General features: G+C 51.5%; 1 protein-coding gene across 3 annotated transcripts in view; it reads right to left on the bottom strand.

Moving 5' to 3' along the window:
- Positions 1 to 26,385, bottom strand: part of SUFU (SUFU negative regulator of hedgehog signaling) — a 117,153-nt gene that overhangs the window by 10,344 nt on the left and 80,424 nt on the right. For 2 of the 3 annotated variants that reach the window (XM_042909348.1, XM_042909350.1), the window contains exons 5-10: positions 25,683 to 25,768; positions 25,334 to 25,406; positions 21,598 to 21,754; positions 19,637 to 19,748; positions 6,110 to 6,244; positions 4,147 to 4,285 (exon numbers count right to left, since the gene is read on the bottom strand). In XM_042909348.1, coding sequence (XP_042765282.1) covers positions 4,147 to 4,285; positions 6,110 to 6,244; positions 19,637 to 19,748; positions 21,598 to 21,754; positions 25,334 to 25,406; positions 25,683 to 25,768 — 702 coding nt within the window. The remainder of the gene's footprint in view (positions 1 to 4,146; positions 4,286 to 6,109; positions 6,245 to 19,636; positions 19,749 to 21,597; positions 21,755 to 25,333; positions 25,407 to 25,682; positions 25,769 to 26,385) is intronic. The other variant, XM_042909349.1, reaches the window with a different exon arrangement.

Below are 26,385 nucleotides of genomic sequence, written 5' to 3'. Positions count from 1 at the left end.
TCCACCCCCCTCCCCAGACTCCAACAGGCCAGACGAAAGCCGGAAAACAGCCTGGAGACCCCCCAGGCTTGGGGGCAGAGGTGTGTGTGGCACACACTCATTTCCTGTTCTCAGTGGGTGGTGAGAAGTTGGCTTTGGTGGCCAGGAGCAGGCTCAGAGCCCTCCTGCTCTGGTTGCCGGCTTGTGAGGGCAGAGTGGGCCATCACAGTCTTCTCCTAAAGGGAGGGTGCTGTACTCCCCAGGCACAGTGCTAGGATTTAAACCCTGATGGGTGTACCCTGGGACAGTGAGGTCCCAGGACGGCAAACGTCTCCAGGGAGAACAAGTTGTGGCCGGGTTTACCAGAAGAAGGAGAAACAGTAGAGGCACCGGAGAGGAGCTGCCCAGGGCCTGGGCCAGGGACTGCCAAGTGTCTTCCACACAACGTCCAAATGGGTGGATGAGGACAGAAGGCGGGGGCTTGTCCAGAGGACAGTGGTGAGTCAGCCACTGGGCTAGGACGAGAGCCCAGTAGTGATTCCCAAACTTGGCCTGGAGCGGTGAGCCCACTCAGAACAGCAGCTGGGCATCGTATCCTGAGGCCGGAGCCTCCCATCAGGGCTGGCAGGGAACGGCTGAGAATGGGGGCTCCACTTGGGTGAGCTATCAGACACCACACAGCTGAGAAAGCATTGCAGGGCCTAAAAAAATATTCTCATATTTGGTGATATGACCTCCATGTGACCTCTGGGGCTGACTTCTCCCCCCTTCAGATCAACCCTGGCTGGGGATAGACGAACAACTCAGTTCTGGGCTGGGCTCCTGCTCAGAAGACTAACAACCCAATGTTGACAGCCTCAAGGGAGAGAGGCTTGTTAAAGCTACCGGGATGTGGAATGCTGGGGGAAGGTGTGCAAGAGAGGATGCTGGCAGGCCTCCCCCAGGGCCTGGAGACCCTCCTGAAAAGCTCTGGAGCTGGCTGACAGGCTTTACAATCTCCACGAGGATGAAAACAGCAGATGGCAGGGCAGATGGAGTCAAGGTGTTGACCTCCGGAAACTGAGAAGCCTATGGAATTGGTGCAGGATTCCTGACTCTCCAGCTCCTCCAGGAAGCAGGGAGTGTCCACTGAGCTCACCCTGGGGTTGCAGACGGCCCTGCCTTTCTCTGGGCTGGGGACTTGACTTTCCTGCGGCTGGAGAGTGGGGGAAGGGGAGGAGCATAGAGGGTAGGTGCAGGCCCAGGAGAAGGTGGGTGTGGAGGCCTGTGTGGGGCCACTCTGCACACTCCAGTGAGGGCCCAGATTCCCTCACCTTCTGCCTTTTCCTCTCAGCCTCTCCTTTGTCACTCTTCCCCCATGTGGGGTGTCTTTGCCATGCCTTTTCCCCAAGAGATAACAGGCCCGGGCTGGTAGCCAGAACAAGGTGCCAAGGCTGGGAGCAGGGCTTCCAAGGCTGTTGAGGCTGATGTAAGAAAGTCATCCCAGCCCCTCCCCATTCAGCTGGGATCAACAGGGAGAGTTCAAGCAGCAGCCAAGAAAACAGAAGTCTAGAGCTCTTCACGTTCTTGGGCCTGCCGCATTCAGCTCCTTCCTGCTCCTCTGTCCCTAACAGGCCTGGCACACAGAGGCCAACGAGACACCCCAGATCCTGGGAGCATGCGCAAGAGATGCCTGCAGCGGGGGGCTGTCCTCTCTGTGTTGGGGAACTCCCTCCAGAGGGGCTTGGGGCCCTTCTTGGTCCAGTGGAGAGGCCCCTCTTCGGTAATGAGCCTAATCCCAGGCCTCCAAGAGGTCCTGCAGACTCCTGGGGAGACAACCAACCCCAGAGGGAGCCCCAGAGGCCCACAAGTAATTACAAGCCCAGGTTCCCACAAGCTAGGCAGCTGCCTGTGACCACAGTGGCAAGACCCTAAAGGGGAAGGCGAACTGGCAGTCAGATGCAGAAAGTGCTGACTGCTTTGAGGGCAGGGAGGAGAGCTGTTTGGGTGTTGGCTCCATGGCTGAGGACTGGCGGACGGAGAGTGGGGGGTACGGGCAGAGGGTTTCCCAGGGCTCCTTAGGCCTGAGAATCCCCTTGGTGAGTGAGGGTGCAGGCTTGGGGAATGGGGCCCCAGCCAGCCTTCCTAGGAGCTCCCCTGTGAGCTGGCCCGTGCTGGACCACACTAATGAGCCCATAACACAGGCCTTTGATTAAGCAGCTCCCCAGCACAGCAACTTTATTGAAACATGCCGAGGCCAGCGGCTGGTTCCCACCGCTCCGGTTCCCTGGGCAACAGTGCATGGGAGGGGCCATGCCCAGAGCTTCAGCTCCCTTGAGGGGGCCGCCCCAGGGTGAGGGGAGTGGGGCTGGGAGTACAACGCCAGTAGCCCGTGGATAAGCGGTTGGATTCAGAACTCTGGGGGCCCTGAGGGGCATCGTGACATCTGCTGAGTCCTCTGGGGGCTGGGGCTCCTAGGCTGATGAGAATGGAGATGATGACCAACCCCTCCTCAGGGTGAGAAGACTTTCTAAGGGGGATGGCAAGACTCTAAGGACAGGTTCAGAGTTGAAGATGTAAAACGTACTGGGGGTAATTTCTTCTTGAGTTTGGGGAGACCCTGGTCCCTACTTTCCCAAGAAAATGTGCTTGAACCTCCAATACACACAAATGCCATCTGAGGACACTTCTGAGACCTGTCAGCACAGTCATCTACTGGGAATGATGACCTGTGAACCCTTCTGCTGGGTCCCCACCTCCCCCTTCCTTACCAGCAAGAGGCAGCCTGGCTTCCTGGGACATAGTTGGGGTGGGGCGGTGGGGGGCGGGGAGGCCCTTTCCACTTGTGCTGGGCTAGTTTCAAATGTTACACTTCAGAGCTTTTGCTACAGTAACTACCAACACCACATGGACAGAAATCTAATGTTACCAAGTGGGACTTTTAAAATGTATTTATAACTTTATGGTTCAAAGTAATTTTGTTATGAAACAATGTAATAACAACAGTGGAAAAAGGCAAGATAATTTATGGAACACAATATTCCTAAAGCACTAGCTTCCATTTCTTCCTCACTTAGTCTGAGGAGTGTGGTTGGTATTCTTTGTTTGCTGTTTGTTTTAATTAAGGGTTAGTATTTGTGCAGGGGGGCGGCGGGGAGGGCTGGCCTGAAGGAGGAGAAATTCAGTGGCAAGCTCAACCACACACACACACACACACACACACACACACACACACACACACACACGCACATCGACAGTTAAGTATGTTTCACAGACCCCCCCCAGACAGGGTTAACCCCACAAAACCAGCATAATTCTCTTCCCCGCTACTATAACCATCCTTCCATACACCATAAACAGGGCACAGGCACAGTCAATTTCTGAATTACGGTCAGATCCCCTTTCTTGATACTCCTCAGAGAGGTAAGATAGAGTTTTCTTCCTCCCACGCACCCAACAAACAAAGAAAAAAACAATGTTCCCCTAATACATCTGGGAGTGTGCTGGACCAGCCAAGCACCAGTTATAGACCTGGGACAGGGGTGGGGGCTGGAAGGAGGCCTGTGGCTCTCAGGTCCCAGCACCCCACTTGGCAGTGGCTCTGAAGCTGTGCTCCAGCCAGAAGAGCAAAGGAAGGACAAAGTGTTCTGGACAAGCCAGCAGGTTTCTGTGCAGAAAAGCTGGGTTTCCATTAGGAGGAACAGGACAACCATTAGATGAGGGGAGTGGGGAGGCTCTGTCTGCTGAGGCCTGCCCAACCCAGCCCCAGTCCAGGTCCACACGTCCATTCTCTAGGAGCTCTGGTGGCATTTCCACAGAGGCACCTGCAAGTGGCGTCCAGACTCCATCTTATCCTGCTTCACCCTTGGCTTCCTGGACTTTGGTTTACCCGGGGTGCGGAAAGTCTGGTACCTCTCAAACCTAGATATCCATGGCAAACCAATGGCCAGGGCCTAGAGAGTTATCCCTGGTGTCTCAGGGGATGGCGGAGAGGCCAGGAAGTACTACAGCTGATGGGATAGGCAGCAGCATCCACACTCCACATGGCTTCCCTTAACCAGCCCTTCTGGAAGGGAGTCAACAACAGCTGCCAAGGGAGGGGAGGGGGAGGCAGGTGTGGGAAGAGCCCATGGAAGACAAGGTAGGGAGGGGGAAAAATAAGGTAGGGAAAGAAAAGGAGCCTCTCACTTGTAACCAGGGTCCATGGGCTGCGTAAGGGTGCTCCTCAGTGGCAAAGGCGCCTTCCACTCCCGTGGAAACAAATGTGATGGCCATGTCACCTGTGATACTTTTATACGTAAAGTGCCGTCCATGCAGGAGCCTGCCCCTGGGGGTAGGAACACAGAGACAGTGAACAGCAGGCCTGGCCAAGGCTCAGGGACTGTGGGGGCTGTGCTCCCTGGGACAGGGTGCCTGGCAAATGCCCTCCGGACTGCCCACCTGCCCGCCAACAGGGGACTGTAACCAAACACGGTCCAAGAGAAACCTCTCACGAGTTCTCTACTGCCATTCTTCCGAAGTGCTCAAAGCTAGCAGAGACACTAGATCAGCATTCAAAGGGCCTGCAGGGGCAGTGGAGTACAGCTCCTTCACGTCCTGGTGAGGAAACTGAGACTAGAGAAGGCAGTTAGCAATATGCCCAAGGCCATGCCCAGAACTAAGAGCAGGGTCATGTCCCCCTTTACTTTGAAGGTGGGGGTGAAGCAGTACCTAAACAAACTTCCCAAGCCCCAGGGAGGATGGCATAGTGCCTTCGCAGCACAACTCCTGTGCTCAGGGCAGTGTCTGCCACCTGCTCCTGGGACCTCCCACAAGAACAAAATGGCTAGCCCCGGGGCACCTGTGTGGCTCAGTCAGTGAAGCATCAACTTCAGCTCATGTCAAGATCTCGCTGTGTGTGGCTTCGAGCTCCACATCGGGCTCTGTGCTGACACTGCAGAGCCTGCTTGGGATTTTCTTTCTCTCTCTCTCTCTTTCTCTCTCTCTCTGCCCCTCCCCCACTCGTGCTCGCTCTCAAAATAAATTAATAAACTTAAAAAAAAAAGGCTAGCCCCAAGGCCACAAGCATACCTCAAAACAAACAAATAAATCATAAATCATAATCATCACCATCATCATCATCATCAAAGCTGAAGCCAAATGGGGTCACTCTGAGGGAGCCACAAGAAGCTCCTGTTAATCCCCAGTCTGGAAATACACCTGGGGGAAGGGCAGGCAGGGACAACTAGTGAGCCAGAGATGCCAGTCAGCAAAGGAAGCAAAGCCTGCCCTTGGCTTTCTCAGGCTGCCTTGGATTAACCCTTTACCAGTCTAAAGATCTTGAGCTTGGGCCAGAGAGGGAGCTGGGGAGGAAATGGCTGGGGTCCTGGGGCAGGGGGCGGGGGGTCTTTCCAGCCCTTGTTCATTCTGACCACTTGCTATCTTTGCCCTGCTGCCCAGGGTGGTTGGCCAAGGTTGGTTAGCATCCAAACTCTTTTCTCAGGCTCTGGGCTCAGTGGGGAGGGACCAAACCAGGGTAACCCCGTTCTTCCTTGTCATGTTGTCTGAGTTCAGAGTTATTCTGGTCGCCTCCCCTGCTATAAAAGTGAGGGTGGAAACCCCAAGGGCTATGCAAGAGGCCAGCTGAACAGAGTCAGCCCAGTGCAGCATCCCCAAACAGAGAGCTGAATGCTGGCCACAGGGCTGGGTTTTCTGGCACTGTGGACAGCAGCAGAAAGGACACAGCTGGGCTTCTTGGTCCCTCAAGGAGTTTGTTGTGCTGGCCACTGGGTTTGGAGAACTGAGCGCTATGCATGGGAAAAGCAACAAGAAGAAGAAAATAGAGCCCGACCCACCAGAGCCCTGCCCTGCTATTCCAGTGCTACTGACATTGGGCTTGTGGGATGGCAGGGGCGTCTGAGATCGCCGAGACCACTGAGCCTTCCGAAGAGAGTAAGGCTGGAGGGACACCTCTCTGGACAAAGGAGTGTTCTTCCACACAGTGTGGGCTACAGGCTGGTTCAGAGTGCACAGGCCCCCCACAGGCCCAAGATGGAACTGCCTGACTGGCTCTCCTCCCTCCCTGGGTCCCAGACTCCACCCAGGTGTGTGGGAGAAGGCACGCATAGGCCCGGTGGCTCCTTGAGGATGAGCTGTGTGCTGTGGGGCTCACCTTAGGCAAAGGGGAATGAGAGCCCCTGACTCCTGGTTGAATTTCAGATGCACACTCTCAAGTTGTCGTGTGCGGATCAGCTCATGGGGAATGATGGCCGTGGAGCTGTCGCTTTCCAGGCTGTCTTTGCGGCTTCTGCAAAGCAAGCACAGGGACAGGTTCAGCACAAGGTAAATAAATACTACAAGGAGGAGCAAGATGGGAGTCTCTCAGGGTGGGCTCCCGAATAATGACAATGACCGTGACTGATGATAGTGGTTAACAACACCCACCATTCACCGTGTGCTGGCCAAATGCCAGCAGCTGTGCAAAGCACTTCTCACTGACTACTCTCAACATCCCCATGAGGTGGGTACTATTGTTATATCCCTTTTACAGATAAGGAATTGGGAGATCAGAGAAGTTAAGGAACTTGTGCAGCTCCCACTGCCAGGGAGTATGGAGCTGGAAGCTGGTCGAAGTTAGATCGGGTTCCAAAGCCTCATCTTTGGCCAATACACTATACAAAAGTTTACCTCGCAGTGGCTTGTTCTTCCCTATATAGCAGCAGGAGCATCTGGGAGCCCTTTCTCCCCACCCTGGAGTCTCAGTTCCCAAGGTCTCCAAAGCTGGAGTGCTAGAGTACCAGAAGGTGCGGCTCCAAGAGCTTCCTTCCAGCCGACCCTGAAAAGGCTATGACTTTCAGCAGGCTCCGAGCATGCTCGCTCCTGCTAATGGCTAGGAGCTGCAGTGACATACACATCCTTCATCTAACCAGGAAATGATACAATCCTCAGTGAGGGGGTGGAAACCAGATTCTTAGGAGTCAGACCAGTGGGCCTGGCTGGGCAGCAGAACCAGGCCACCATCCTGCTGGGCTTTGAGGCCCCAGGGGCCCTGTACTAGATTCCTCCTGCCTGTGGCCTTGGCCACAGTGAGCTGTCACTGCTGCCTCACACTCCCTCCTGTCCTGCTTCCCGCCAACAGCTTGCCCACAACTGGGCCACGGGGTCCCTTTGCAATCTAAGATATGTTCTTTCAAATTCAGCTGCCCCCACGGACAGCCTCTCAAATCTGCCTCAGCCGGAAATGAGGGTTACCCACTGATCCTATTCAAAAGGCCGGATCCTAGTTTGGGCTGTGAATCGCAGAACAATTCCCCAAGTGTCCATCAAAACACTGGGTAAGAAGCTCTAGTTATTTATCATTCAAGGGGCAGGAGCCATCCAGGATGTCCAGGCTCCACAGTCAGACAGTCAATGAGGGGCAGGCCCAACCTCCTCACATGCCGGGGGCGCTGAGGTGCTAGGGCCTTTGGCCAGTGAGGCACCCCGACAGGCAGAGAACCTCCCCAGAGGGAGGGTGTGAGGTCAGCAGGCAAAAGGATAGAGGGTGACATGGGGCAGCCAGGGTCCTGCCAAGGCAGTGGTTTACGAAAGCCCTTGAGGTAACGGGGACCAGTCCTATCAGCTGTGTGGATCCACCCCCAGATGTAACCGCTCTGTCACAAAGTGGTCCCTTCCTCTGGTTTGCCAAAGTGAATTCTGAAACTGCCCTTTGCCCTAGCTTCTCTTTTGACAAACCCTTTCACAAGACCCGTGAAGGAGACAAATGCTACGTACGGCCAAGCAGGTCATGGAAGTTCAAGACTGGCAGGAAACTCTGAGGCAGTTTAATCTACTTCTTTCCTTTACAAAAGAGAGCTGGAAACAAGTCCAAGGCCACAGAGATGGTCTGTGGCAGGCCAGTGTGGGAGCCTAGGACCTCTTGCTAGATCTCCTTCCCTTACCACCAAACACCACATCGCAGTGGGTGCCCTCAGGGCCCAGACAAGAGCAGAACTCAGAAGACAGCAGCCCTATTCTGCCCCAGAGCGAGGAGGCCAGAGACTCACTCCTGAGTCTTCACAGCAAGCACCCCCTATATAGGCTAGGGTTAACCCTTCTTTCACAGATGAGGAAAATGGAGGCTCAGAGAGGTGAGGTGACGAGCCTGAGGTCAGAGTGAGTTTAAGGGGAAGAGGCAGGGTGTCATTCTTACAATCGCTTCCCTGTGCCATCTCTGACAACGGGCCCAGAGACATACCACCGTGTGCCCAAAAGGAGCTGAAGCCTGGCTGCCAGGCGGGGCCTCTGAGCCTATGGGGCCCACTAGAGGATCCCCGCCTCTCTGGCATGGGCAAAATGCTGATGAACAGCAACTGGGGTAGGGGTGGGGGGTGGAGGGCTGAGAGAGAAGAATCAACAGCACACAGGGCTAGAGACATCTCACGCTGGAGGGAAAAATAAATTGTTGAAAGTCAGCTAAAGTCACCTTGGTAACTGCTACAACACACTCACCCGGAACGAGGACATCAAACCCAACTGCAAACAGCTTTAAAGAAATGGAAAAGAACTTAATCATCTGAAGAATTAATGTGACAAGTGCCCACATTTACACCTCCCACCAACCTTCAATCATTTGAAAACGTACTTTAATCTTTTAAGAGAAAAAAAAAATTGCAAAATGCTAGATCTGCAATCCTGGGGCTTGGGTATTTCCGGCATGCTGCTTCAATGGAAACGCGGCTGCTACACACACACACACACACACACACACACGCACACGCACACGCACACGCACACACACACGCAGGAGCCCAGCTTTTTGCTGATTTGTTTTTTCTGGACATCGATGCAGAAGCATGAATTATTTGTGTGGCTGGGTGAGGTATTAAATCTGCAGCCGACACAGGTTTGCAATGTTTTGCATGGTTGTCAGCTTAATCTTAGTCATAAAAAAATAAGTACTGTGCTCGCCAGCGTGGCCTAATTTTTCAGCTGGGCTGTTTTTGCCCTGAGCTCCCCGTGGAAGAGAAGGCAGAGCTCCAGGGGGCTGGAAGGGAGAAGGGCTCCCAGGGAAGCACGCCCTACACCCACTGGGGACTGCTAGGGATATGGGGCCGGGGGTGAAGGACTGCTTCAGGTGGCAGAGTGGCTAACGTGTAAGTGCTGGGTTCGACTGTCTCGTGACCTTAGGCAGATAATGAACCCTCTCTCTAAGCGCCAGTATCCTCTTGATGGGGATAAATAATAATATGCTTTTGTTATGGGGATTGAACAAGATGACCGACATGAAGCATCTAACGGTGCCTGAGATGTAGCAGGGGCTCAAAATATATCTGGGCTGGATCAGGAGGCTGCCTCTAGAAGTCTGTCTGCTCTTCCTGCAAGAATGCTGATAGCTTAATAGGGACTTATTTGCCTTTACCAGCTGCCTCTGCCAAATCAGTCTTTACTTCTGAACAAAGGTCCTTGCCCTCAGCTTGGGAGACGGGACTTCTGAGATTGGGTTGGAGGGGCTCCTGACTCCCTGAGCAGACACAGTGGGCCCTGGTCAACTGCTGGTCCTCTGAGAGCGCCCGACCACAGGCCAACAAAAACCCTTGAGGCCTTTGTTCTGCTAAGGGAGGTACCGGCAGGGCCGTCTTCCTTCTACAAAGCACAATGGTCTTCCTGCAATTCTCATCTGCTGGACCTCAAACTACCCAGAAGTAATTTAATCTCTCCTCCCATGATAGCCTTTCAAATCCCTGAAGCTGCTCCCACAGGCCATCATCAGTTTCTCTTTTCCAGTATCTGTGGCTCTTTCAACTATAATCTTAAGACATGGCTCTGAAATCTTCCAGCTATCCACGTCACTTTCTCTTGCGTTTACTCTAGCACGTCAAAGCCAGAGCATCATGTCCAGAAGTGAAGTGTCGTGTGTGGAAATAAGTATAGCATGTGGTCTAACCAGGGCAGATCAAAGAGGGACTATGAGCTTTCTTGTTTGGGAAACTTTATTTCTATTAAAACTGTCATCAAATTGTCTATTCTTTATAACTTCGTCATATTACCAACTTTTACAGCACACCCTCTGTCAACATCTCCCTCAGGCTCTCTCCCATGGTCTGCGCTTGGACCTCCTCTCCCCCATCTTGTATGTACTGTGGATTAGTTGGAGCTGAGAGACAGACTCTGCATTATCTGGCTACTGTTTCAAGCAGTCCAGGTATTTCTGAAACCTGACTCTGGCATCCATCATACTGCCATTCCCTCCTGACTTCAAGTCACTGACAAAACTGATAAACTCACCATCAATGTTCTCATCCCAGGCTTTGATTAAACAGTGAACAGGACAGGGTCAGGCAGACAGGCTGACAGACTGACATCATTACTCTCTGGGTAGGCTCATCCAACCAATTATAAATTTGCCCAACCGTCCCATCACCAAGTCCTTCACCCTCCTGGATGCTCTGTGGACATTCCTCTGTCGTGCCAACAATGATGTCAGAAGACATTCTGAAAATGTCTTGCTAAACCCCACCTATAGATCTATAGCACTTCCTTTGTCTATCAGGTAGAAATAGGTAACTATTTTTTTAAGGGGAATTTAAAAAAAAGTTTTTATTTGTTTATTCATTTAAGTAATCTCTACATCCAATGTAGGGCTCAAACTCATGACCCTGAGATCAAGAGTCTCAAGCTTCTCCAACTGAGTCAGCTGGGTGCCCCCCTCTCCGCCCTGGCCCTCCCCATAACTATTTCTAAAAATAGATGAAGATGGTCCAGCAGGCCTGATTCTGATTCTTCGTGAATCCATGCCAACTCTCAGGGTTCACTGTGCCTCTTAAAGAGTATTCACAGCCTGTTTGCCTTATAATCTAGTCCAGAATTTTCCCTGATGGCTGACACTAAGCTCACTAGTTTGGAGAGTGCAAGATGCTTTTTGCATTTTGAAACTTTTGAGTGCTTTCAGTCTGCCAACACCTTTTTCTTATTCCCTCAAAGGTTGGGGACACCAGCTTCATAAATCCCATCTGCCAATTCGCCTGGTGTTCTGGGGCACAATGCATGTGGACCAGGCAGTGTGAAATCGTGGCTTTCCATCTTCTCATCAATGCCTGTGTGACTCTACTCTGATAACCATTTTTTTTTTCTTGAGATGGAAGCATAACAGAACTGGAGTAAATCTTGCTTTCTCTCTGTGTTACTGTGTCCAAACGATGGGGCTTAGGTTTTCTTCTTGTTGCTCCAAACAGAAGTACAGAAAATAAAGTCCTTTTTGCTGGTCACAGCACTGTGTTGCAAGACTCAGTTCTTCTTGCGTTTCAGCCTATTTTGACCCTGTTCCTTAATAGTCTGTGCTGGTATAACATACTTCTCCTTCTAGATTTTGTTCAAACTCTTCAAGAAATCTGAGTTAAGTAAGATTCTCTACATACCTGTACTGGTCCCTGGAGGTATTACACCTCCTTTTAGTTTCCAGGGGACTAGTCACAATGCTAATAAGAGGGGCCCTTTACTGAGTGCAGACCGTGGTGCCACGTCCCCACGAAGACCCTTTATATACTTTGCTTCCTTTCATTTTCATGGCAACTCTGTCAAGAGGTATCCTTTTCCCCATTCTACAGATGAAGAAACTGAAACTCAGAGACTTAAATAACTAGCCCAAGGTCACACAGTGAATGAATAATGGGCTGAGACAAAATCCCCAGGTCTTCCTGACGCCAACTATAACAACCACAGTATTTCTCCTTAAGAACTTCCCATCCCTTTGAGTGGGCTTTCATTCTGGGCTTTCAAGGCCACAAGGACACATCTATTTTTTTCCCTGAACTCTTAAAAAAAAAAAAAAAAACCCAACCTACTTCGTAGAAGCCAAGGCAGGGCTTCCCAAAGGGTATTTGATGGCATCTTAGTTTCAGGGAAGCTCCTGGAAAAGCAGATGGGGCAAGAGCCGGATGCAACACACTGGGTCTCAGGTTAGAGACCTAAAATGCTGGCATTTTGAAGACTCTGAGGACTGCAGAGGGCAAACCAGCCAGTTTCATTTTATGTAAGCCACCATCTTCCAACCTTAGTCATGGAACCCCCTTTTACTTAACACCCAACAAAACCCCCTAAAAGGCTGTGACGACCCTCTATCTGGGGACGACGGGCCCGGCACTGCTCTGACAGGGCACAGGGTTTTCCTTCCTGATCTCGCTCTGCCCAGATGCTCTCTTCCAGCGCCCTATCACTTCCACTCCATCCGTCTCCACTGCTGGTCAGCATCAGGTGCACAGCCGAGTGCCCCTCACTGTTCCCTTTATGCCAAGATAGCTGCTCTCAGGAGACCTGTCGGGCGGTTACCGGCTGCTAACCTTCAGCTCTCAGCCCAGTGCTGGGGCAGCTGAAGTGCCTCTACATGACCAGGGCTGCCTTGGTGCCAATTCTGTGATTTTCAGTGAGAACAGGTTATCCTTTCCTTTCGGTGGATGGGGTGAGCTGGAACAGCTCCTACAATATCACTTCTTGGACTTTTATTTATGATTCTTTTTAAAGTTTAAAGAGTCACAGAGTCCTGGCAGGTTCATTCCAACAGGCAGCAGTCTTCCCATCCCACTCCTCGGAGACAACCACAATCCTCTCTGTAGGCTGACTCTTTTGATGTTTTCCTCGTTATTTCTGATATACTTTATTTCTTTCTACTTCCCGATATTCCCCTCTCAGGTTTTACCTATTGACTTCCTACTAAGGAATATGAGCTTTTAGCTCTCTTCTGTCCCCTACTCCAGCCCTCCCACCTTCCCAAGAGAACTGTATCGTAAGTTGGTTTGGATCAGTATCAAGTGTCTACATTATTATATGAAACCAAGGCTGTTTACAACTGAGCCTGTTACAACTATGATGTCTACTCTTAGTAAAGTATACTTCTCTGGTGCAGTTTTCTATTTTCCTTGGTTTTAACAACAATCTTGGTTTTCTACTGTGTTTATTACTAATTAAATCCTAAACTACCAATGGTCTAGAGATTTCCCCAAGACACTCATACACATCAAGTATTTATCAATTTTATCTCTTTTATTAAATTTTATTTGAGAGAGAGAGAGAGAGTGAGCGAGCAGGGAGGAGGGACAGAGGGAGACAGAGAGAATCTTCAGCAGACTCCACGCTCAGCCCGATGCAGGGCTCAATCTCATGACCCTTGGTATCATTACCTGAGCTAAAATCAAGAGTCGGACACTCAGCTGACTGAGCTACCCAGGTGCCCCTAAATTTTATCTTTTCAAAGACCTTCCTCCAGAGGTCCTTCCAAACTGGCTGCCTTCCATTCTTGCTGCACAGCTGTCCTCACCGTCACCCTGGTGATTCCCCTTGCCTCTTTCCCATGCTGGACCCCATTTCCTGTACCCCACTTGTATGCCTCACTCATTCTGCTGGAATAGTGAACAGAGTTCACTGTAGTTTTTGGCGTGCTTTTCTCAAACAGTGCCCGTTGACCTGCTACCCTCATGGGTTTCGAGGCAAACTAAGATACCAGCTTTACTCTGTACAGTGGTGTATAAACTTCCAAGGCCTACTTTCCAGTTACTTTTTCCTATGATTGGCAGGAACCCCCTCCACTTTATCCTCTTTTAAAGGCAGCACCCAAGTGGTGAAGAGGCCTGGCTCAAACAACCCAAGGTTCAAATCTTGGGTCTGACAATTATTCCCAGCTTACTGACCCTAGATAAGTTATAAAATCTGTCTAAGCCTCCGTGTTGTAATTTGTACCAACGGGGACAACAGCAGCCCACAACACGGGGCCTGGCACACGGCAGTGCTCGATAAAAACTGCCTGCACAGCCACAAGAACCTGTCCAGCCCAGGATGCTTCCTGTAGTGGGAACAGTGAGGGGTGGTGTATGGGACAGCTTAGATGCACACCTCGGTAATTCAGGAATTGATCTAAATCTTTCCATTTATTTCTTTACCACCTGTCTATGTAACACATTCTATATTTATGCTTCCCACTACATAAGGTGACTTTTTACATATCCTAAAACACTCTCTGCTTCCAGTGTCAAGAGAGATTCCTGATTTCTAGGACTGTATAGTTTATGGCACATGCTCTGTTCACCCTACCCACACTTTACAGACCGACAGAACTGTATCCATATTTCCTCTCCACACAGGTCTCTTCAGATCAATAAGTCTTAACTTTTCCATTTAAGCATAAGGGTACTTATTGGTCATATTCTATCAATGGCAGCAGGCATGGAAAGGAGAGCAGCTGAACCTCTGAGGCTCCCTTTAGCCACAATCCCAGTCCCGTGACAGTGGTGACATCTGCACTGGCCACACGACTCGGGGCCTCCCCCTTGGAGATGCCCGGGAGTGGGAACCAGGGCATCAGAGTTGGCAACTATTCAATAGTGAAGCGGGTTTGGCATGCGGAGCCCAGCCCAACCTCTGGCTTCCGCCTCTAGCCTGGGAGATTATTCCTTTTGCTTTCAGACTGCTGACGAAAGCTCTGAACTTTCCAGAGAAAAAACCAGCTGAAGGTCCCCCTTCAGGGCAGGATTGGGACAGGGTATAGGTGTGGGGTCGGGGTAAAGGCACTAGCTCACCTCCACAGCTACTACTAAGCCCAAGGCTGTATCACCTGGTAAACACCAGTAGCCAAACGATAAAGAACCGTATTTTCACCGTGAATACCCCAAGGGCAGGACATGACAATGGAACAGCGGGGCAGGGTGTGACTAAAGAAGAGTGAGTGAGCAAAATTGCCATGATGGTGAGGGGATTCCTTCAGCAACCATTAACTCCTCTGGGCACCAGGGACCCCCGCCCCCTTGCCCAGCCCCCCAACTTGAGTGGGAGATGAGGATGCCTGCTTTCCTGAGTGAGCCCACTCTCACCAGAACGCCTAGCTTTCTGTTTTCTGAGACACTGAGTCATTTCCTCTCTCCAGCTCTCACCTTCGAGCCTTCCTTTTCCCTTCCCTGGAGAAGTGACTCACTGCTGAAGTGTTGGGTGACACTGAGGATCAAAGATGGGCGATAAAAATACTCCTGATTGTGCAACTTGAAGAAGGGGGATGCAGTGTAGACTGAGGATTCAACACGCTGGCCATGAACTCTGAGGCCACGGCTCCATGTCTCTGGGATGGTGGAGCAGAGCAAGGAGTTCAAACACCAATCGGCCTGGGCCGGATTTGCTGTGGGGCCCCTTGTTCTGTCCTCTCAAATGTTTGTCTCTGAGAAAGGCACACAAAGGCAGGCACTTAGCACAACATGCGTGGATCACAGAGGCCTGGGCCCTTCCTCCCATCAGCCCTGCGGAGCCTGGCTGGGGCCCTGTGAGCAGGGCTGTTTCTTTCTGGGTTTTCTCTCCAGTGAAAACAACCGTACTTCCCCAGCGTGGGAGTGGTGAGGGAAGCCAACGTGACAGACTCAGGCTCCGGGCTGGCCGCTGCACTGATGTGATGGATCCTTTGAGCAGGGTCACCCACAACTGCCCTGCACGTGAGCCCTGCGCCCCAGTGGCCCAGCTGTTTTCCCGGACCGAAACTCACCTTCCTTCACCCAATTCGCTAGATGCAAACTGGATATTTTCTTCTCCTAGTGAATCATCACAGACCTCATAGGGTGAGCAAAACAAAACACAAGTTTCTCTAAAGGATGACTCCCTGGCCAGGTTATAAGCTATTCAAGATGGGAACAGAGGCAGCAAAGTCACTCCGTCCAAAAGGCAAACAGATGGGAGCAGAGACACTCATAAAAGTGGGGAGAAATATATGTGCACGCGTGTGTGCGTTGGGGGGTTGTGCAGTGGAGACTGTCACAACCAGAGAATTCATGCTAAAAACCTTAATTCTTCAGGAAATTAAGGCAAAAAAGCAAAAATGAAAAAAAAAAAAAAAAAAGCCTTAAAAGCCGCTGGCATGATCCCAGAAGACTGAGAAACTTGGCTCAGAAATGATGGTTAGTTTGCTTTTTAAAGATGCCTCAACTACAAAGTGGTTTTCTCACAGTCAGGAACCTTCCCCTGCCAACACATATGTACACACACGCATGAGCCCTGCCCTTCTGTGGGAGGGTATGTGACCCAGAGAGCTTTGTAAAGGTCCTCCAACCTCAGTCAAGTGAGACCCTGGCAGAGAGAGGGGGAGGTCCTGGAACACTGCTGCAGGTTCCCAGCATCAGAGAAGTTTATGAAAATGCAAAGCTCCCCACCCAGTGCACCTGACCACACACATCCTCTGAGTCCCTGCGAGAGGCTAGGGAGCAAAGTCCAAACTCCACAGAACAGTCTAGGCAACCTCAGACAGAGAAGATGCCCGGGGCCTCTTTTCCCCCTCAGGTCCCTACCACTGCCGGCAGGCACAGTCCTTAAGCCAGGCTCTCAGTGGTCAAAAGGAGTTGCTTCCCATGCTTCCCAAACTCACCCGGGGAGGGCAGTGGGAAGGGAGGCGCCAGTGAGCCGAAGGAGGCTTTTCTCAACTGATCATCTTGGGAAAAGCCAGATACAAATTTCACGGCTGGAATGCAAGGGTTGTGAAACCCTGAAAGAAGCCCCAAAAGGGGCCAAGGACTCTCCTTCCAGGAAGGCGGTGGGAGGAGGGCTGGCAAGCGCAAGTGGGAGAGGAGCAGGTTACCCAGAGGGGCCTGCCTTTCTGGGAAGCAGGAAGTAAGGTCAAAAGAAAGAAAGGAAGAAAGAAATCCCCTAGCCCTGAGGTGGTAGAGGGGACAGAGATAGGGTTGGTTTTGCTTCTGAACATAAAGAAAACTAGGCTTTGTGTCAAAAAGTAATTCTGGTATAAACGAGCCAAATATGATACAGCTCGTTATCTCTGGGATTTGGAAGCACCGAACTGACCACATGTCCTCCCTAGAGTTAAATAAGCATAGTAAGCTTCTAACATGGGACTTAGTCTTGTCCTCAGTGTCATGTGAGAGGTTCCTAGTCCTGCTCCAACTAGTTAGATGAGGTCCCCCAATGAGGGTCACTAGTACCTCAGCCTTGTGTGTCCCTCATGCGGTCCCTGAGAATGGGGTAAGGAAGGTCACAAGTAGGGAAGACTGCCCTAAGCTCCACCCTTTTCTAACCTTGGACAAGTTACTTACTAGCCTCTTTGTACCTCAGTTTCCTCACCTATAAAAGGGGGATAATAAGATTATCTACTTCGCAAAGTGACTCAGAGTAAATTAAGCTCATGTGGCATAAAGCACTTGGAACATTACTTGGCACACAGTAGTCACTATGGAGACGTCAGCTGCTTTTGGGGTGTGAAAAGAGCAAGGGCTCGACGCCCCCCTCAAGTGGGCCAGAGTTCACACTAATGCCCAGGCTCCATCGGCTCTTCTGAACCGTAGCCTTCTCAGACCATACCCAGACCCATGTGGAACCAGCGCGCCCCAGCCTAGAAAGCCTGACTAAAGGAAAATCAGACATGCACACACAATAAGGCCCACGCTGGTTGTTCCCCCACAGGGAGAGGAGCAAACACGAGTGCCAGCACATTTTGGGCCGGCTTTCTCAGTCGCATCCATGTGGTTTATCTGAAACGGGGTCAGGTCCCAGAGTGGGCAGCACAGATATTACAATCGTGCTTGCTGATCTAAACTGAGTCCATCATCATCGATCGTGAGATAACAGCGAGCTACAGCCTCGAGACACTTGAAGAGTGTGTTGGAAAAGGTTCTTGGCAAAGCAGGAAGAACCATTTCTCAACCAATTGCTAACAAATTGGTAACCAGTACCGAGAACCTCAGAAGAGACGTTCTGATTCCCTCCAGGCTGCAGATTCCAGCACTTTGGAGACCTGACTGAGCACTTGAGCTGCAGGGAAGGGAAATGACCCCAAAGGGCCAGCACCCCTGATCTATTTCCACCCATCTACAGATAGCCCTTGGACCAGATCCAATGCCCCTCTGCCCAGTCAGGGGTGGGCTGAGTCTGGGCTGTATGTATGCATCCGGGAACCCTGAACCCTTGGGTCCCCACAACGGGTGGAAGTGCAGCAGCTGGACGTATGCCCAGGACAGGGAGCGAGATTTCAAGCCTGTTGTACAAATATAAGAGGGGCAAGTGGGGTGTGTCTCTGCAGGAGCCCCTGCCCTTCTTCTCAGAAACCTGGACCTTCCAGAGTTGACAAGGCCGTCTGAACTGAGACAGTCTACAAGTTATAGGCAATATGCTTAAGCCTTTAAGCCTTCAAGTACCTCCCGGCCTCCCCGCCAGTGCCAATGGGGCCTAGAAGGAGAAGCCAAGCTCAGGGCATGGGAAGGAGCATGGCCCTGGGACAGGGTCCAGACTCATAGGTGGAGAGCTTCCAGATGCCCCACGCCTCAGCCTGGCCATCTGCTGCTGCCAGGGGAAGATCATGGTGCCTCACGCCAGCTAGTTCAAAGCAGATGGCTGGAGAAACCCACTGGCTGGAGTTGAAAGCTGCTCGGAGGTGGCAGTGGAGGCTTCTCCAGGCTCTTGCCAAAAAGTTCAACCCGCCTGGCTTCTGGATGGCAGATTCACCAGGTGAGCCATCTTGGGCAGCCAGAGTAACCAGCCCTCCCTCCTCCACAATCTGCTCCCAGGTTGAAGCTTTGACTTTAACCAGCCAGGCCTCCCCTGTTCCATCCACGTCAGCTCCTTCTCCTGCTTGAAAGTTCTAGGGCACCTTCAGGGTCCGTCTCATGTTCTTGCTCCTCCAAGAAGCCCTCCCTGACTATTCCAGATCATGCTGACTTGTCTTTTCTGTAGACTAGTAGATCACTACCACTTCTGGGGATCATGGATGAGGAGATGGAGCTAGAATTCAAAGAGGTAGCTATTTCTAACTAACTGCATCTACACCCAGACTCACACCAACTTCAGTTCACGCACCCCCAAAGGAAGAGCCTATATCCTAGGTGGCCCTCTGGGCCCTGAGCTTGCCACACAGCAAGCATGTAATAAAGACTTCTCAGAAGAAGGATAGATCACCCTGGTCTTGCAGGAGTTCTGTGCTTCCCTTTTAGCCCAGGGTGCAGCAACTTCCTCCCTGGCAGGCAAAGTTTCTGCTCTGGGCTGCCAACTCCCAGGCAGCCCTTGTCAGCATCTATTCCCTATAGCTTCCCTGAATCAAAGGGCAGAAGGGGGTGCCCAGCTCCAGCCCTGCCTACCACTTATCACCTATCAGAGGAAGAGAGGTCAGCAGGAAGAGGATCTGACCTGTAGGGGTGGCCACAGTCTCTCCCAAGGGCTATTGGGGCCCCACGACAGGCAGCAGAGGCCTGCAAAGGACTTCCCTTCCCTTCCCTGGGCCTCATGGAAGGGAGGCAGGAAAAAGGGCCTCAGCAGCAGGCATCCACTATGGGGCTGGCCAGACAGGGAGGCCCCTGGGGCTGCAGCTATCAGCCGGAGACCAGGCTCCAGGAAGGAAGGAAGGGCAACTCTGGCCGAGGCCGAGATAAGGAGGGGAGTCGTGCTCAGCACAATGGGCTCCCACAAGGCTGGGATTTTGCCCCAACTTGGCCTCCCGTCTGCTCACACAGCCCATGTAAATATTTACTGATGTTTATATTTCTGGTCCGCTAGGTTCCCTCTGAGGCCCTTTTATGACCCACAGATCTGTGTGCCCCAGAGACCCTGGGCCCATCCAACAAGGGCTATGGGCATTGTTCTCTCTCATGCAAGCCCCAGGGACGGACCCTTCAGAACAAAACTTCCCCCCACTTGTACCAGCCCTGGAACACTGCTTTCAGGAAGCTGTACTAGCCCCCTCTGTGGGCAAGGAACTTACGGGGCCCGGTCGTGGGTGAAGCCGTTCTGCCGCTGAGGGTTGATTGGCGGAAGGACAGGTTTGCTGTTGATCTCAAGTCCTCTCCTCAAGGTCTCCCGGATCTGCTCCGTGTCTGCAACAACACCACTAAGCTGCCTCATGGGCTCCTAACATCCCACTTGGAACCTGGCTCTGCAGACATGCTGGGGAAAGGCCCTGTGAAGCCCACGAGCCCACCCTAGAGCTGAGTGAGAGCAGTACGAGCACACAGGGCAGATGAGGCACCATGCTCTCAAGAAACTTCTGGTCTGAAGAGTGCCATTCTTGTAGAAGACAATAGGAGGTGACCTCCAGACTTCAGAAGGGCACCTTCCAAGACAGGGCTTTTCACTGTCCTTCCCCTTCCTGGGCCACAAGCCCTAGGTTTACCCTTAACATAGCCCCAGAGAGTGACTAACAAGGTCTTTGCCAGTGCCCAAGATCACTTAGGGATGCTTCCCACTGTAATGGGTGCCACTAAGGGCTGCAAGTGTCTTGCCATAAATGAACTCTTATATAGTTTCTGGGTTCTGGTTGGTCATATGGTATCTGGCCCTGCCACCCTTCTCCTTGGGCTAGGTCAGTGGGATGATGAAGTCACCTCCCTACCTTGGCCCAGGAACCTTGTCTCTCCATGGGTCTGCCAAGGGCCAGGGGGTGAGAGAGGAATCTCTTGGTGGGACTATTTCTTTGCAAGGTGCTTTGCTGATCTTTGGGATGAAGCTCACTATCTGGTCCCCTACAGAGATTTTGGTCTAAGACTTACCTCTGCAAACTGCAAACACATCCAAAAAAGCAAATTAATGCTGAGTGCTCCAAGGATGGGCTTAAAGTGGACTACAGAGGTAGTAATACTCACTTTTCTAACTGTCTGCCTTGTTACAGTGATGCAGGTACTTGTATAATTTTTAAAAATTAGCCAATCATGAAATTGGCTAATTGAAATTGTGGACAAGACTATGAATCCCTCCTTATACTACCTCTTTCGTCAAAAGCAACTGAATGATTTTAATAACTGCTGACTTTCTCTCGGAACTTCTGATGGGTTTAGCACACCAACAGAACAAGCAAGAAGGCAAAAGGGAGTCAGATATTTGCACCAGGGGTTTAAGTTTGTCCTTTATGGAAAGAGAAGTGCTTTTGTGCTATCACATGTGTAGGTATTTTATTCAGGACTGTGGGTATCTTACTCTTCAAACAATAAGAAAAGGTGGAGGAATTCGAGAAAGAAAGTAGAAAAAGCTGTGAACACACGTATATGTAAAGGCCTGCTTTCCTTTTGCAGTTTGGTAGGGATGCCCTTTGCTAAGAACCACAGCTGTTTCTGCTGCCAAGACCACCTTGGTGAGCTTCTAACAGGAGAGCCATATCCTCCTTCCCCAAGGCCCTGCTCAGAAGGCAGTGGGTACAGGGTGCCCGGCACATAGCCACTTACACTGTATCTGCAGGATATAGTGTCCTGTCCTCAGTGAGGCAGGGAAGTTAGTGGGCTGGCCTCACACTCAGGCCTCTCTCATCTAAGGCCTGGGAGGGCCTGAGGCCATAGTGATTCTTGGGTCTGGCATGGCTTTCAAGCCGGAGCTGGGCCCTGTGTCAATTCCGTGGGTGGCCGATGCTCGTTCTTTTGCGCTTGGGTGGACTATGGTCTTTTCCTGTAACTGTTCTGTGGCTTCCACTCACCTCCATGACCTCAGATAGCAAGGGGCAAATCTAAAACACAATGGTCACTGCTCGTGGTGCATCTGAAATACACACAGGAAACACAGGAGAAATGGCCCAATAAAGCTCTCCTCATGCCACCCTTTGGAAGGCTTCACTTGCTGTTTAGATCCTGCCAGGAAGGGAACTATTGAATGGGCTGCTGTTGTTAGAGACTCGTCCTAGAGAGCCCGAAAACTGGGCCTGGGGCAAGGGGAAGGGGAAGGCTTGGTGGTAGCAGCTACCTTTGCCAGAGAGCCGCCGTGGCTGCGTGCCGATACAGATGCTCCGGCTGTCCTCGTCATCCTCAGGGGGCCGGCTCAGGTCATCCCAGGCACATTTGGCACTGACGCCACTCAGGTTGGAGCCATCCGTCTCGATGCCTTTGTCAACTCTCTCCTGCTTGGAAAGAACCAAAGAGCCAGAGTTCCTTCAGCGAACCGGTGGCCCAGGGTCACCACCACCCTTCTGGTATTTAACGATTCTTGTAGGTGCTGAGCACAGGATAGGTGCTGGAAGAGCAGGATCTCTGATCTTGTTCTGCCCTGGTTACTAACACATGACAGTCTCTGCCAGCCACTGGACTCCTCCAGGGGAACCAGGGGTCAGGGGAAGCCAGGAAGCATGAAAATCCCAAGGGAAGCTTCTCCTCTAGCTCAACCTTCCAGTAAAATGACCTGCACACCTGTTTCGGAGCTCTAATTCTGCCCACCTCATGCCAGCCCATGGAGCTGATGCGGCAGAGAAAGGAACTATTTCCCTGAGGAAAGGTACAGTCCTTCCTCTCCTCCCTGGTTAGCCAGGAAAAACCCCTTGTTACTGCTACAGAGAACGGGGCGGAAGCCTGCCAGGTGGGAGGGGCCAGGGCTCAGCCCAACTTCTCCAACCTCACACCTGCAGTTTCCTCTTCTAACAGCAGAGGGTGTGGTCACCCACAGAAGCGTCACCAGAGAGCAGAAGGGCAGGACTTCCTCTAGCTGCATCACTAACTTGTTTGGCAAAGGATTCTGGATGGAGTTTCTTTTCCGTGTCTTAGACTGAAATGGGGGCCTGGAGGGCAGTGACCAACTACAGACCCCACCAGAGGCCCTTCCTTTGTGCAGGCCTTGGCACTGTGGAGTCCAAACGCTCTCCAAATCGCCTCAAGGAAGAGCTGTACCCAAACATCCCTGGGATTTCTGGTAAAACATAGTTCTGTGATGCTGGGCGTTGGATTAAAGGTCATCTGGAAGGCTCTAGCAACATTGCTTATAAACAGCCACGTGGGCCAAATAAAGCTCCTAAGTGAAAGCACCTCAATAAGAGTCTGCACCCCGCTGTCTGCCTGACCCTCTCCCTGCGGCTCCACAGGCATCACACCAGCCTGCTTCTCAGCCAGGGAGCTATGTGTGGAAACACAAGGAAAGGTCCTTATTTCTTGAGACCAGTAGCAGATGGCCCCGCCCTGATGCCTCCTTTCCAGCGCTACCATCAGCTTAGGTGAAGCTCAGGATTCTTTTTTTTTTTTTTTTTTTTTTTTTTTTTTTTTAAGATTTTATTTTTAAAGAATCTCTAACACCCAGCGTGGGGCTTGAACTTGAAACCCTGAAATCAAGAGTTGCATGCTCTACTGACAGAGCCAGCCAGGCACCCCAAAGCAGGGGATTCTGAGCAGAGACAGGGAGAGGCCGACGGCAGGAGCAGCTCCATGCTCCAGGTAGGAGCGTGTGGGCCCTGCTTTGCTCAGGGTAGAGTCTGAGTTTTTCTCTTTCCATTGGCTGCCCTGAGGACACTCACCTAAGCAAAGAACTGAGGAGGTCTCCTGACTCAACTAGTTCAGCCCACTTACTTTATAAGTAAAAAAAGAAAGAATTAGGACCCGGAGAAGGGACTTCTTTAGGCACACAGCTGGCTGGTAGCAGGGCCTGGAGCAAAGGAACAGGAGCCAGCTTTAAAATGAACTGCCTATGAGCAGGCCCCAGACAGCTACAAACGAGTACAGCACAGTTCCCCTTGGTGCACAGGGCAATCAGGTAAGAAAGCTGGACTTTCTCACCAAGGTCTCCCCTTTTTTTTTTTAATTTTCATTTTTTATTTTTAAGTAAACTCTACACCCAATGTGAGGCCTGAACTTATGACCCTGAGATCAAGAGTCGTGTGCTCTACCACTGAGCCAGCCCCCCAACACCTCCTGCTTGCTTTCAAAGACCAGTAGGTGCTCTGGGTCCTGTTGGCTGGTCTCAGCAGAGCCCCAAGACTAGGATGGAGAACTGTTCTTGGCATGCAGAGAAGGACGGGCTGCTTATCCTACTAGTTCAAAGGACCAAGTTCTTTCTTAGTACTTGGCACTTATGACAGGGGCTAAACAGTGGCCCATGTTGGATCCCAGTGTGGCTGCCGAACAGTGACATAGGGAAACAAACCTTCATGGTTGCTGGTTTTTGCATAAGCAGAAGCTACAGGGAAACCAAGTATAAAGCAGTGATAACAAAGGATCCTCCCAGCAATCTGAAAACTTCAGTGTTACAGGCACTAGGAAAATAGAGGAGCATCATCTGTGAATGAGGAGGGCTTCTGCCCAAGAACTCACAGGTCTACAGTAAAGAACCCACAGGGACTGCTGGCTGTATGTCTGCCTGCCACCTCTCGTTCCTCCTGAAGGACATGGAGCTCCTAGCCTGCCCGCGGCCTACCAGATTTTTACAGAAACATAAAAGGTTCAGAGACGGCAATGACCTGCAATTGGTGGGGGGAAGTAGAAGAAAGCGTACACAAGCCAGGGACATTCTTAGTTGTCTGCTGGCCTGTTTCATGAGCAGCCCATTAGGAAGGAAGTTATGCTCTAGGTGGTTTTCAAAATTAACTTGCATGCAAAGAGTGTTTCTTCTAAGAAACCAAAGATGTCACTGCACAGCTGGGTCACAGTGAGTGGGCAACTGCAGGCCTGCATGTACACAGACTTCCTTTAGACATCAAAGAATGCCAGCCTCCCCAGGGGAGGAGCTTGGAGTCTGACTGCCCAAGGGGAAGATGTATCTAAAAGGGGGGAATACGATCATTAGACCCATCAGAATTCCCACTGCAGCTGGGTCATGGGGTCAGTATCACCTGCTCCGTCTGTTATGGAGTGCTGGCGGTGGAGGGGTGGTTCCCTGAAGGGCAGTCTATATTCTTTTAAGAAAGGGGAAGTGGGAGGAAGAGTACTGGGCAAGCAATATTGATTTTCTGTAGCTGCTGCTGATCTTTTTTTTTTTTTTATGTCAGGTGTACTGATGTATGATTTACATACAATAAAATTCATCCTTTTTTTTATCCTTAAAAAAATGTTTTTTATGTTAGAGACAGAAAGAGAGAGAGAAAGAGAGTGGGGGAGAGGGGCAGAAGGAGAGAGAGGGAGAGAATCTTAAACAGACTCCATATTCAGCAAGGAGCCCGACTCGGGGTTTGATCCCACAACTCTGGGATCATGACCTAAGCTGAAATCAAGAGTTGGATGCTCAAATGACTGAGCTGCCTAGGTGCCCATTTTCATCCTTTTTTTTTTTAATGCTTATTTATTTTTTGAGAGACAGAGACAGAGCATGAGCGGGAGAGAGGACAGTGAGAGAGGGAGTCACAGATTCCAAAACAGGCTCCAGGCTCCAAACTGTCAACACAGAGCCTGACGTGGGGCCCGAACTCACGAACCGAATCGCGAGATTGTGACCTGAGCTGAAGTCAGAAGCTCACCCGACTGAGCCACCTGGACGCACCCTGCCACCCCCCCCCCCCCCATTTTCATCCTTTTTAAATGCAAAAAGACACGTGTCAGAGGCAAGTTTCCTGGCCTGAAATCTCTGCTCCCTGTGTGCTCTGCAGAATTCAAGGGACAAGTTGAAATCATGCCATATTTCTATTCACTCACAAATAAAACTCCTCCATTTTCCCAGCATGAAAGCCAGTGTTATTTGGAAGAGGCCTAGGCAGAATGTGCTAGAAAGGTTTTCCTCACTCAAGACATACTTGCAGGTGTGGATCGATCTCAAATATGGTCTCTCCCCTCCGCATGTCAGTTATCAGCCAGGGGCCGCCAGCGCTGTGGACAAGGAAAGGGGAAAGGATGGTAACTGAGGGCCTGGGGCTGATGGTCTGGGGATTCAGACTGCCCTGTTTGCTGCCTTAGGCCCAGAACACAGGGGAGCAGTTAGAGGTCAGGGGCTGTCAGGGAGCAAGTCGGTAGGAATCCCTGACGTGAAAAATAGGTGCCTGAAAAGCAACGTAAGGGGAAGCCCACATATGGGGTTAAGGAGGAACCCCCACCCCCAGGCCCAGGGAGCCAGGCCCCCACCTCATAGGCTGGGGGTGTACTCACACAGGCACCGTCCGCAGCAGCTCCAAGATGCCCTGCCCGTTCCACTGCTGGGCTGCGTGGAGCTCCTCGGTACAGACGCCAACAATCTGAGACCCCGGGGACAAGATGCCGTTGTGTGTTAATGACCACTCCCCCTCCGCCCCACCCCCCGCCCCAGAAGAACCACCACCTAGGCTCTTTTAGGGTCAACTCAAGTTGGGGGACCACAGGCAAGACCTGTGGTCAGAGGCTGGTCTATGCAAAATGGGACGGTTTCCTGGCTAGGAGGGAATAGCTGCCTGGCTAGGAGATGGAAGAATTCACAGATGGGGCACTAAGGCCTGACCCTTGCCCCGTTATAATGGGCCAGACTTGTGTCTGGGTGACACAAAGTCTAGCCCTAGACTACAGAGGCAAAAATCAGTCTGGGTCCTCAGCCCGTCTCTGGAAGCTGGGAGTGTTCAGCGAGATGTTCCTGCCTGGGCTGTGATCACAGGGAATGTAAACAGAGGAGATTCTGAGACCCTTCAAGCTCAGAATGACAACCAAAGGGCCCCAGAAGTTTGCAGAAAAGCTTCCTTCCTCGTCAGGGGCTGGGCCTTTATGTAAACCTCAAGGGAAACAAGTGAACCTTCACACAGACAGCATCATGCCCACAAGCGAGCCCAGATGCAGCCAGAGTGGAGGCACACCCCTTCGGGTGAGGGCAAGGCCAGCCCGACGC

This window comes from Panthera leo, chromosome D2 (assembly GCF_018350215.1).
Source record: "Panthera leo isolate Ple1 chromosome D2, P.leo_Ple1_pat1.1, whole genome shotgun sequence".
Taxonomy (NCBI): domain Eukaryota; kingdom Metazoa; phylum Chordata; class Mammalia; order Carnivora; family Felidae; genus Panthera; species Panthera leo.
The sequence above is the reverse complement of the archived record's forward strand: the minus strand, read 5'-3'. Positions and strand labels throughout refer to the sequence as shown.